This window comes from Hyperoodon ampullatus (genome assembly GCF_949752795.1).
Source record: "Hyperoodon ampullatus genome assembly, chromosome: 13".
NCBI classification, from domain to species: Eukaryota; Metazoa; Chordata; class Mammalia; order Artiodactyla; family Ziphiidae; genus Hyperoodon; species Hyperoodon ampullatus.
The window spans coordinates 32,708,890-32,722,151 of record NC_136926.1 but is presented as its reverse complement, the minus strand read 5'-3'; the positions used below and the strand labels follow the sequence as shown (position 1 = coordinate 32,722,151).

At 46.6% G+C, this 13,262-nt stretch overlaps 1 protein-coding gene across 1 annotated transcript; it reads left to right on the top strand.

Annotated features, from left to right (window-relative positions):
* Positions 1-11,818: 11,818 nt before the first annotated feature.
* LRRC30 (leucine rich repeat containing 30) lies at positions 11,819-12,724 on the top strand (the record flags this gene model as incomplete). The annotated part of the gene is made up of 1 exon (XM_079718015.1): positions 11,819-12,724. One exon carries the CDS (start codon positions 11,819-11,821, stop codon positions 12,722-12,724), a length of 906 nt encoding a protein of 301 aa, XP_079574141.1.
* Positions 12,725-13,262: the final 538 nt, after the last annotated feature.

The window sequence follows — 13,262 nt, the reverse complement described above, 5'->3', positions numbered from 1 at the left end:
GAGAGGGTGCTACCAACTTTTACTGTGACACTGGTGGTCTCTGCAGGCTCCAAATCTGACATGAGCTGATTTTTAAACTTTTGCTTATTTTTTGAGCTGCCCATCGAATCATATAGTAACTTCTCCTTAATAGAAGCTTAGCCAAAGAAAGGGCTATATCTTCCTGGTGGGGGTAGTCATGATGCTCAACTGTGCCCTCCCACATGAAAGAGAAGCCTAGGAAGATGTTTAGAAGGAGTAGAGACAAGTGAGAACCTACTAAGTGCACGGACCCAGGTACCAAGAAGCAGACTCCTCCCTCCCCCATCTCTTCACACAGGGCTAACAATTAGTTAGGATGCAATCTTTTTTTTTTTTTTTTTTTTTTTTGCAGTACGCGGGCCTCTCACTGTTGTGGCCTCTCCCGTTGCGGAGCACAGACTCCAGATGCGCAGGCTCAGCGGCCATGGCTCACAGGCCCAGCCGCTCCGCGGCATGTGGGATCTTCCCGGACCGGGGCACGAACCCATGTCCCCTGCATCGGCAGGCGGGCTCTCAACCACTGCGCCACCAGGGAAGCCCAGGATGCAATCTTTGATTGTGTTCCTTGTGTTTATGTACCTTGTCTGGCTCCTCCGTGAGGCTGAGACCTGAATATGTGGCTTTAGGTGACAGGTGAAGTGCAGAGCAGCGGTTCCCCCAGATGGTACCCCTCACCTGCCAGGTCTGTCTGTACACAGCATCTCCATCCCTGGAACCAGCCCGGATGCTCACCTCAGCTCTGTGAGTTCAGGTGAAAGCCTTCATGAGCACTGTCAGCTTTAGTGAACATTGGGGTGTGGGGGTGTAGGAGGGGGGGTTAGATCACGTGCTCCTCAGCAAAGAACTCGTAAGTCCTACCTTGACATTGACATTGATGTTCTCCAAAGTGATTTCTCAGCCAGACGGCTGGCTGCAACATGGCCTCTCTTCTTCCCGTTACCCTATATCAGCCTCTCTGGCGTCTTTCCCCTCAAATGCCTTTCCTTTCTGTCATGGAAAGAACTTCTGCTCTGTACCGGCAACTGCCCTCCAAACTTGCATCCCCGAACTAGTCACCGTTCTTCAGCAGAGCTATGAGCTGTCCAGGTAGCAGCTCCATCCTCTTTAGAAGGCAGCTGGTGGCCATCTCTTGTTACTGATTCATTCTTTTCAATCTCACTTTTGATCCAAGAAGATTTTCAAGTGATTTTCCCAAAGGGGATTCTGGTGGAGTAAATCTGCTCCATCACTTTCCATCAGAGTTCAAAGTATGAGGACAGGTGCCTAGGAGATGGAAGGACCAGAGAAGGTGTTAAAGAGAAGGTGGGAATGGAGTCGGACCTTGACACAGAAGTAGACTTAATGGGTGGGGATGAAAACAGAGGACCACTCAAGCTATTTTCTGAACTTCCAAGCTATTCACATGTTAACTCTTCCCAAATAGAAACATGACAAAAAGAGCTGATATTCTCTTCACATTCTCCATAGGAGTTGACTAGGAAGGGTTCTAAATCTTTCATTTGGCTTTTTTAGGTCCCTCATATAGGTGATATCATACAGTATTTGTCTTTCTCTGACTTATTTCATTTAGCATGTCCTCAAGCATATCCATGTTTTCACAAACAGCAGGATGTCTTTCTTTCTAATGGCTGAATAATATTCCATTGTATGAATACATACTACATCTTCTTTATCCATTTATTCATCAACAGACATTTAGATTATTTCCATGTTTTGGCTATTGTAAAAAATGCTGCAATGAACATGGGAGTGCAGGTAACTGTTTAAGATCCTGTTTCCATTTTTCTTTGGATAAATACCCAGAAGTAAAACTGCTGGGCAGTTCTATTTTTAATTTTTTTTGAGGAACCTCCAAACTGTTTTCCATAGTGGCTGCACCAGTTTACATTCCCACCAGCAGTACACATGGGTTCTCTTTCCTCCACACCCTGGCCAACATGTCATTTCTTGTCTTATTGATAACAGCCACTCTAACAGATGTGAGTTTTGATTTGCATTTCCCTGATGGTTAGAGATGTTTGTCTGAGGACATCTAGCTTCTATTGTCTCATTCATAGCCGACACTCCAGTGAATTCACCTGAATTAAGTTACTGAATATGCACAGATCCTTCTTTTCCTTGGTTAGGAGTGCTTTGTCCTTTTCTCCATCATTCTCATTTCTAGCCTTTCACCATCTGCCACTGTTTATTCATGCTCTTGCTCATTTCCATTTCATAATTTTTAAAAATGCTGACTTCTGACCACAGTTTCATACCTCCAAAGCCCTTAACTGTTTTTTTTTAAGCTAGTAAGGAATATTAAAAAATAACATTACCAAATAACGACATAAAATAAAAACCAAATACCAGGGCTTCCCTGGTGGCGCAGTGGTTGAGAGTCCGCCTGCCGATGCAGGGAACACGGGTTCGTGCCCCGGTCCGGGAAGATCCCACATGCCGCGGAGCGGCTGGGCCCGTGAGCCATGCCCGCTGAGCCTGCGCGTCCGGAGCCTGTGCTCCGCAACGGGAGAGGCCACAACAGTGAGAGGCCCGCGTACCGCAAAAAAAAAAAAAAAAAACCAAGAGCTGTCGGGTAAACTAACAAAACATTACAACTTTTCATCTAAACCAGAATGGATCATGGTGGGTGATTTCTCAAATCCAGATCACCTTTCCTTGGCGTCCGGGTCTCTAAAAAGATCACAAAGTCAGGGAAACCCAACTGAAAATGCAAACATCCTTGTGCACAGGGAGAGCTGCAGGGTTAGTGACAGTTATCCAAACAGAGGGGGTCCTTGCAGGTGGGTGGGGCTGGGAGGGGCAAGCTCACTTGAAGACCCGGAGGAGAAAGGAAATATGAGAAAGCCTAGAGAAAAGGTTTGAAAGGCGATTTAACAAAGGCCAGAAAAGAAGAGGGAGAAGAAGAAGAAGAATGAGGAGAAGGGGGAAAGAGGAAGGGGGAGGGGGAGAGAGGAAGGGGAGGGGGAGGGGGAAAGAGGAAGGGGGAGGGGGAAAGAGGGAGGGGGAGGGGGAGGGGGAGGGGGAAAGGCCATCAGGAAGTACATTAGGAAAATTAGGTAGTCAACATCAAAGGAATTGAGTCTGCTTCACCTTTTCTAACTCTTCCCTTTCCAATCTGCCTGTGTGTATTCACTATACTACATACCTAGTGTTTCTAGTCCTCTGTCTCTTACTCAATCCAGCATCACTGCTGAGTATCAGACACTTTGGCATCTGCTAGGGCAGCAGCACCAGGATGTGGACCCTGCCCTGAGCAGCAGCCAGAAGGAGGAGGCGGTGATGGGGGAGGGCAGGTGGGACATTGAAGATGTCATTGCAGGGCCGAATAGACTTTTGACAGGGTAATGGTTTTTATTAACTAATTACAAGGCTTAACATAATCCGAGAACGACATTTTACAGGTTTAACAGATTCAGCAGTTCTATCAACTAGCTAGATTAGCCCCAATGTCACAGTAAAACTCTTCTGTTTACTGAAAGTCTGTAAGACATTGAGCCCTAGGCGTTTTTCCAAAGAGTAGAACAGACAGTGAAACTAAATGGAATAGAAAATAAATGGAGAAAAGCAGGGGGTGGGGAGGGAACGGGAGGGAACAGGAGGGAAAGAACAAAATAGAGAAAGTGCGTGGAGTAAATATGAAAAGGATTCAGGGTTTGATGGCTACTGAGAATAGTCATTGTAGGAGCACGTGTCCACTCAGAATCAAGTTGACACAGCAGCCTCTTTTCCTACAAGAGTATCCGAGAAAGATTTTGTCTTCAGCACCTTCAACAAGCTTCATTTGAAATGGCCTAACCACAGTCAAGTCTTCCATATAACATCCTGCCAAAAAGTTTCACAACTATCTTTTTGGAGCCAAGTAAATTATTTTTAACCAGTAGACACCAAAGACTCTCTCAAGTAGGTCATCAAACAGAAGTCTGTGTTCTTCCCCCTGCTGATTCTAACCTCACAATTCAAAACAGTTGAAAGGTCTAAACATCAACAATGAACATACAAAATGCTTAACAAAAACCTAGCTCCTAAAGTGGGGAGGACTTCCGGGTCTCTGGTTTACCGCCTCTGCATTTAGAGATATTTGAACTGAGATTTGGTGCCCTTGAGTGATGCTCTCAGAGCTACACAGCTGATAGCAAAGCGGGGGCTGAACTTGAGTCCCAGCATCCGGACTCCTGACAGCAGCATCTCGCCCCCACCACACCGCCCTCTCCTCGTGAAGAAATAGTTTCAATCTCCTCTTTTTCTGCAGCCCCTCTGCTTTCAGGATTCTCCAGAGATTCCATATAAGGTCATAAGAGCAAGACTCGTGCATTGAGCAGTCTGAGCTCGGGCACAAGAGTGAAATGTTTTTATTTTCTCCAACTGCTGCCTTTAACTATGTTTTCCCCTTCCTATCACTTAAACACATCTTGGGTAAATTCCTCAGTTCTTTTGTTCATTTTATGTATTAAAAAATGTCCACTATCATTTAAAACTTCAATTTCTTGTCTTCTTGCCAACCCACCATTGAATGATTCTTACTATTTACTTCACACTGAGAGAATAATTGCAACTTATTTAATTGTTCATCTTTACCGTTTTTGTTGCATGTTCTATTACTTAAAAAAAATTTAAACACTTTAATTTGAAATAATTTTGGGCAGAGACAAGTTTCAAAATGGTACAAACAATTCCTACATATTCTTAGCCTATAATTCCCCAATGATAATATTTTACTTCTTTGGCTTTATTATTTGGTTTCATATATATATATTATATTTTAAAAATACACTTATATGCACATTTTCCTAACCATTTGAGAGTAAGTTGTAGACATTATGCTTCTTTGCTCCTAAATACTTCAGTGTGTATTTCTTTTTTTAAAATGACATTCTCCTATATAACCATGCAATGATTTTCAAAGCATAAAATTGACATTGATGCAACACTACGATCTAATCTACAGGCCTTATTCAAATTTCAGAATTATCTCACTAATGTCCTTAAAATAAAATGAGAAAATTAATTTCTTTCTGGTTCAGGATCCAATCAAACATCACTCATTGCATTTAGCTGTCGTTTCTCTTTTGGCTTCTCTTATCTGGAACAATTCCTTAGTCAGGTGTGAGTGTGTCTGGGGGGAAGGGTGGGACGTGGCCCAGGGTTGCGGGGAGCAGATGGACCACAGAGGGCTCCAGGAGGGTAGCACGAGGTGCCCTGCTACTCACTTTGCTAGTGTCATCCCATCCATCCTCACTACAGGCCAGTGAGGAGGAAGCATAATCACCATCTACAGACGGGGACATGGAGGGGCCGCACCTCAGCTGCCCAATGCCCTGCAGCTCGCAGGAGGGTGGGACCAGGACCTTCCTGAGACGGCGCCGAGGCCTCCTCTGAGAGATGGACTAGACTCGGCTTGTGGGACAAAGCTTTGTTCAAGGAACTGCTGCTATGGCGGTTAGATTGGGGATTCTGAAAAAGCAAAACACAAAAAACTGAGCTCATAGATACAGAGAACAGAGTGGTGGTTGCCAGAGGTGAGGGTGGGCGACATGGGTGGAGGGGGTCAAAAGGTACAAACCTCCAGTGATGAAATAAATGTCCTGGGGATAAAATGTACACCCTGGTGACTAGAGTTAACGTCGTGTTGCATGTTTGAAAGTTGCTAAAAGAGTAGATCTTATAAGTTCTCGCCACAAGAAATTAAAATTCTGTAACTATGTGTGGTGATGGGTGTTAACGAGACTGAGTATGGTGATCATGTCACAATATGTACAGATGTTGAATCACGTGGTACACCTGAAAGTAATATAATGTTATAGGTCAATTATAGGTTAATAAAAACAATTCTGGATTATGTGATGAGCCCATGCACACAGGATGCGGGTAAATAGAGGGGTGCATTAAACAGACAAATGTCAAAATATAGTAACAGAGAAGCGACTAAAGGCAAACAGGATAATACTACTCAGCCATAAAAAAGAACAAAAGTTTGCCATTTGCAGCAACATGGATGGCCTTGGAGGGCATTATGCTAAGTGAAATAAGTCAGACAGAAAGACAAATACTGGATGATATCACTTCTATGCGGAATTTTAAAAATTACAACAAACTAGGGAGTATAACAGAAAAGAAACAGACTCACAGATGCAGAGAACAAACTGTGGTTACCTGTGGGGAGAGGGAAGGGGGAGGGGCAGTGTAGGGGGAGGGTAGTAAGAGGTACAAACTATTACATATAAAATAAGCTACAGGGCTTCTCTGGTGGTGCAGTGGTTAAGGATCTGCCTGCCAATGCAGGGGACACGGGTTCATTCCCTGGTCTGGGAAGATCCCACATGCCGTGGGGCAACTAAGCCCGTGAGCCACAACTACTGAGCCTGCGCTCTAGAGCCGGCGAGCCACAACTACTGAGCCCGCAAGCCACACTACTGAGCCTGTACACATAGAGCCCATGCTCTGCAACAATAGAAGCCACTGCAATGAGAAGCCTGCACAATGCAACGAAGAGTATCCCTTGCTCGCCACAACTAGAGAAAGCCCGCACACAGCAACGAAGACCCAACACAGCCAAAAATAAATTTTAAAAATTAAATAAATAAAATTTTTTTAAAAGTAAAAATAAAATAAAATAAGTTACAGGGATATATTGTACAACATGGGGAATATAGCCAGTATTTTATAACAACTATAAATAGAGTATAACATTTTAAAATTATGAATCACTATGTCGTACACCTGTAGCTTACATAATATTGTATATCAACTATACATCAATCAATAAAAACAATACACAAATAAACAAACAGGAAAGTCAGGTGCCTTCTCTGTTGTTTTTTTTCCTCACATCAGATTTCCATCAGCACCCAGATGTTTGTTCGTTTCAGTGAGCATTTATTGAGCACCTACTATGTCCTCAGAATTGTTTCAGGGATCTGGGGAGATAAGGAGCTTGAAATCTACCTGAGCTGAAGGAACAGACTGAGACAGTGAACAAAGCTCTGGATAAGCGAGTTTGGAAGAGGAGCCTGACTTTGAGGGAAAGCAGTCACACTTGGATCTTCCCCAGGACCCCCCTGCTCACCAGGAGAACATGCTGTGACCTGGAAAGAGCTGATTGTTGGCACAGCTTGGCTAAGAGGAAGGTCCAGGAGAGGAAAGGACCAGGCTCGCCCTGCACGGATGAAGTTCCTGGCACTCGAGCCCTGGGGCAGCCGTAGAATTGGCCGTCTTTCCTGTGCTCTGTCTAGTGTCCATTCACGGGCTACCTATGGAGATGGGTCCTATGCGTTTTATGTGTATTAAGCCATTTAATTCTCACAGCACCCTTATAAAATACTGTGATTATCTCCACTTGATATATGAAGAAATGGAAATACATACAAGCTAAGTACCTTGCCCCGGTTCACATGGCCTTTCAGGAATAAATCTAGGATGACAACCCAAGATGCTCAGCCCTGGCAACCAGGGCTCATGACATTGACCACCAGGCTGGGCTGCCTCTCACTGCGGTGGCTCTGAGCTGGCAGGCGGGGGGATGCTCTAATCAGAGTAGTAATAAGCCACTTTACTAAGAAGAAAAGCTGTGCAGAGGGATGCTGGCTAGTCACATGGTAGAAAGAGAACAGGATTTAGATCAGAAGACCAGGTGTTGATTGAACTCTGATACTGACTAGTTATGCGTCAGTTAACCCCACTGACTCTCAGCTTCCTCATATTTAACCTACGGTTAACAATATCTACCTCACGAGTCTTCTGAATATCAGTTAGACTGTATAACTGTGTCTAAAACAGCTCCTGGCACTAAGTAAATACTCGGTAAACAGAAGGTGAGTGAAAGATCAGTGAGAGATGCTTCATAGACACAGGTCTGATTGCCCTTGACGAGAGTGTGAAGTTCATGAACCAGGACAAAATAAGCGTCAAACGTGTGGGGATGTTCAGTGAATGAATCTAGGGGTGTCTGTGGTGGTGGGGGGCGGTGGTCTATGTGTATACTAGCTGCCATTCATGGGGCAACTGTCATTCACTGAGGTCACCATGAACCTTCAATGTACCATTAATAACCATGAATTTAAGGCATTTTGTTATGTACTTTGGGTTTCACCGTTACATGCATTTTACAGATGCTTAAGCAGGGACTGTTCTGAGACATGGTGGTCCAGCCACCGTGCAGATGTCTGTGAAACCTAGCAACAGGCAGGCCTTGCTGCAAAGATGTGGCCAACTGAGACCCAGAGCTCTTGCCTCCAGCTATGCTATTGAGGAAACCTGGGCTAAAACAGATGAAAAGAAATTTTTTTTGGTACAAGAAAATACACTGAAGTAGATATGTATAGGAAAAAGCTCAAAATTTACATATGCAAAACATTAACTGGATTGTCTCCATACTTTTCCATACTTTCTATTTTAAAAACTTGAAATCAGTAAAATGGTTATGTTAGCAAATGGTTGAAACAGGCACATTTCTTTCTTCCAAAATTAACAGACATGATCTGTAGACATAAGCTGAAAAGCTATAGTGACAATAAAGAGATTATCAATGGAAGTCCCGTTAGTGTAAATTCAGGAGAAGCTCTGGATGTTTTCATAACCTACTATTTTATACTCTCCTCGTTTCAGTTGTATTTTATTTAGGGTTAAGGAAATAAGAAATGTTGATTTTCATATGTTGAACAAGAATCACTTGGAATATATAACAATGTAGTTAACATGGTAGGCTTATTAAATATGTTTCTATAATTCTATAACTTCTTTAGGTTTTAAAGACAGTCAAATTACTTACATGCCCTGGAATTTCAAAAACTTGTCAACAATGCTGCTCTCTGAGGCTTATGCCAAACTGAAATCCACTCAGCCTCAAAGAGTCTCTTTTGGCAAAAATTGGACGTGTAGGCTTAATAGTAAGTCCCAAAACCCCACAGCATTTCCTGTTACTGTTTATTCCCCAGGGACCAAACTTAATGCGAGGAAAATAAAAGCTGCCTTGGATTTTGCCTGCTTTCACCAGAAAGCATTAAGTCTGACTTGCATTTCCCTACAACGGTCTCACTTGTAGTGAGAATCCTGACTCGCAGGGTAGGAAGGGGCTCCAGGAAATCACCGCCTACAAACGGCCCACTTCATAGACGAGGACATGACCCAGAGACTATGACCATCCCCTCCGTGAACCTGCTCTGACTGGAGCTCGGACTGGATCACCATGGTTCATAAGAGGCATCATCCATGTTTCAAAAACTGAGAAGAAACAGTCAGCTATCCACACAACTCGTCCATTTGATATATGAGAATCTCGCTAAAGAACTGAACTATTTTGGGGAGGGGATTAAATCCATTATGCCAAAGTCTTCGGGAATGGTATTTTAACTTTGGCTTCTCCTAGTTGTGTTGGGGGAGAGAAAGTAGGGTTAATGCTTAATTATGTAGTTATTTCTATTATGTGGTTCCGGAGTCATTTCTTTACCTATGTTCTCTCCAGACCTACTCCATAGAAACTTGAAAACAGAAAACCTTACCCTAGCCACAGTTATTCCAGCTCTGTATACGTTTAAGCCCAGAGTTTTCTTATGGTTCCAGCTGGGGCCGTTGAGTCAGACTAACTGGGTTTGAATTCTCGTCCTGCCATTGAGTAGATACTTGAACTTGGGCAAGTGACTTGATCTTGCATTAGTAACTTGACCTCTCTCTGGCTTCCTTTTCCTCATATTAAAATGGAGATAATTTTAATATTCATCTTCTATGTAAAGTGCCTAGTGCAGTGCATTTCACATAGTAAATATTCGATCAATATTGGCTATTGATAAGTGCTCAAAAAGTATTTATTGGAGAGAATGTATTAAGGGGAAAGAGAGAGAATTGTCACAAAGAAGAAAGCCATGACTCTTTCTCAAACCACCCCAGCTCCTGCTGGTCTCAACATTTCAGATATTCTAGCATAAGTTCTCAGGCTCATGGAAGCAGAAGAATTCTATTGTCACATGAAATTTACATATATAAGGTGTGATCTGCTCCAAAAACCTAGGGTACAAATTGAGTCACGTTACTCCGCCCCACCCCCCGTCCCCAAATAATACCTATGGTATACTCAAGTATACCATAAAAAAAGTCTAGAGTGTCCACCTTTGTCCAGGAATGCCTGAGGCTTACTCAGTTGAAAGGGGTCAGAGTGCTCTCAAATGCCAAGTGGGGCAGAGATGGCCTGGCGCTGTCTTACACTTCCTGCCGCTCCACCTCAGTGGATGGGCCTGCAGCTTCCCCGGGGCGGTACCCAGCCAGAGCCTAGTTCAAGGTCCTGGCTTGGTGATGCCTGTTCTGAGACCACAGTCACAGGACCAGCACTGCTGTCCAGGAGGCCCAACTGCTATGCCACGGCTGGGCCAGCAAAAGCCGCAGGCCTGCAGACCAAGCCAGCCCTTGCAAAGCCCATACGCCCTTTTCTCAGAACCTGGGCCATCAACCTCGATATCTCTTCTCCCCTTAACCACAACTTATTTTTAGGATTTTTTCACCTAGGCAGATGTGTCTGCCTGTGCCCCAGCTGAGTGAGTTTGCCAGGGCCGTCACACAAAGCTCCATAGACTTGGCTGGCGGGGGAGCTTAAACAGCAGAAATTTATTTTCCACAATTCTGGAGGCTGCAAATCTAAGAGAAGGTGTTGGCAGGTAGGTTGCTTCCGAGGCCTCTCTCCTTGGCTTGCAGACGGCCGTCTTCTTCCTGGATCCTCATGTGGCCTTGTCTCCAAACACGGTCACATTCTGAGTTACTGGAAGTTAGGATTTCATCGTTGGAAATTTGGGAGCGGGGGCACAGTTCAGCCCATGACACCAACAACTGACTACCTACTTAGGGTCTAAGTTAACTTGTTCTGTGAGAGAGATGGAGAGAGAGAGATGGAGAGAGGTGTGTACCCAGGGAGGCCTCTCCAGACTACTTTCCAGGACAACAGGCACCATGCTTCCCTTACTAAGCGGCCAGTCAAGGGCTGTCCAAACATTTACAGACCACCCTACCAAACCCAGGTGCTCTCTGTAGAACAGAGGACCCCAGAGCTTCTCTGGGAGAAAATGGGAGTGCAGTCAAGACCCCTTCCCCCTCTCCTCAAGGAATCACCTCTGACCAGTACTGTATAAAACCCTGTCCTGGAGGATTCCAGGTGTCCGGGCTCCTTCTGTTACTTTTTCACAACACGATTCACTGCGGTTTGAATCGGTATGTATGTTATGTCTGCCGATCCTTAACTCTGGGAACATAACTCTGCGACTCACATTCAGCCCGGCTCCGCTCCACGGTCCGGATAAGCCTGAGACCTGCAGACACCCTGGCTTTATTTTTCCCCTTGGCTTCTTTTTGGAGATGGGCTGGTTAATCACCCTGCTCAGCTGTGACACCCAGAAAAGCGGAGACAGGAAAGTCAGACACGGCCTCCCCCTGACCTGTTTGCACACACCAGGCCAATAAAGTGCGGGCGGAATGACAGCAACAGCTGCCCCGTGGTGTTCAGAGGGACCCGAGAGGTTCATTTCTGCAGCCTCAGGGACAAGGGTATCATTACAGCCCGGCTGCTCCGAGAGAAGCCACTTCAACCCAGCCTGGAAGACGGGCGGCTCTCGGCGGCGCGGCTAGACATCTGGGACCCCGAGTACCAGGCATCTGGGACCCTGAGAGCCAGGGACCTGGGATCTCCCCCCAAGTCTTACTCCACCTGCGGCACCACCGGCCACGGCTCCCATCCCCCAATCGGCTCCCTGCCAGGCTTCAGCAGCGGGCCGGGAGCCCATCCCCGCCTGCGGCGACAGAGGGGCACGAGGAAGGCAGGTAAATGGGGGCCAGGCAGTCTGGTGCCCGCTGCAAGGACAAGGGCCCCCCGGGGCGGGGGGTCCTGCGGGGGAGGCAGAAGTTCTCCCCGTGGGATGATGCTCTGCTGTCGGGGAGGGACCCGCGGTGTCTGCTGAAGCGGGGCCTGCGGCACGTCAGTTTCAGCCTGGTCACCAAGGGCATGACGGATGCTCCCGACTTCCTGTGGAGCCTGTCAGAGGTGCAGAAGCTCAACCTGTCCCACAACCAGCTCCGGGCCCTCCCGCCCGAGGTGGGGAAGCTGACACGGCTGGTGGTCTTGAACTTGTGCGGGAACCGCCTGAAGACCCTGCCCCGGGAGGTCAGCCTCCTCCAGAGCCTCAAGGTCCTGTTCGTGCACATGAACTGCCTGACGGAGCTGCCGGCAGAGCTGAGCGCCTGCCGGAACCTGGAGGTCCTGAGCCTGTCGCACAACTTCCTGTCCCAGCTGCCCGCCAGCCTCGCCGACCTCTCCCGGCTGCGCAAGCTGAACCTCAGCCACAACCGCTTTGCGCACATCCCTGTCTGCGTGTTCTCGCTCCGGGGGCTGGACTTCCTGCATGTGGGCTCCAACCGCCTGGAGAACATCGCCGAGAGCATCCAGTGCCTGGCCGGCCTGCAGATCTTCATTGCCGAGAGTAACAACATCCACACCTTCCCCCGCTCCCTCTGCCTGCTCACGAGCCTGGAGCTGCTGAACTTGAACAACAACGACATCCAGACCCTCCCGGAGGAGCTCCACCTGCTGTGCAGACTGGCCAGGATCGCTTGGAACCCCATGGACAAAGGGCTTCACATTTCCCACAACCCTTTATCCAAACCTCTGCCCGAGCTGCTGGAGGGGGGTCTGGAGATGCTCTTTAGCTACCTGAAGGACAAAAAACACACCTGACGTGGGCGCCGGAGACACAGACAGACTCAGCCGGGTCCCTTCCTGGTCTAAACCTTCTCCTCTTCCTGTTTCTGTGGGTCGATGCTTGTGCTATTATTTGCTAAATCACACTGAACGCCCCTTCTAAGGAGGTGTTTGCTTTTAGCTCTGTATGTTCTTAATAACCTGCATAATACTATGTTCATCTCCTTCTAAACATTAATTGAAAGGGGACTTGGGTTTTCCCCCCCAAAGAGAAATCATTCTGATTCTTCTGGGGAGCGGTGGGATTCAGCCTTTGGAAGGGAGGACAGCAGGTCTGATTCAAAGTCGATCAAAAGTGAAATATTTGTGAAGTACGTACAGTGGGCCAGGTACGATATAGGAGGCATTGACACCATCTGGTTTCAGCCCCTGAATTGGCAAGGTGGGTAGCAATGGCAAGACATGCTCCCACCTCAGCCGCCATCAAGCATCACTTGGGACCAAAGAGCAAGCTGGGGCCCTGCCCTCCCGGCCATGACCAAATCAGCCAGAGCTTCCCCACGAGTCTGGGGAG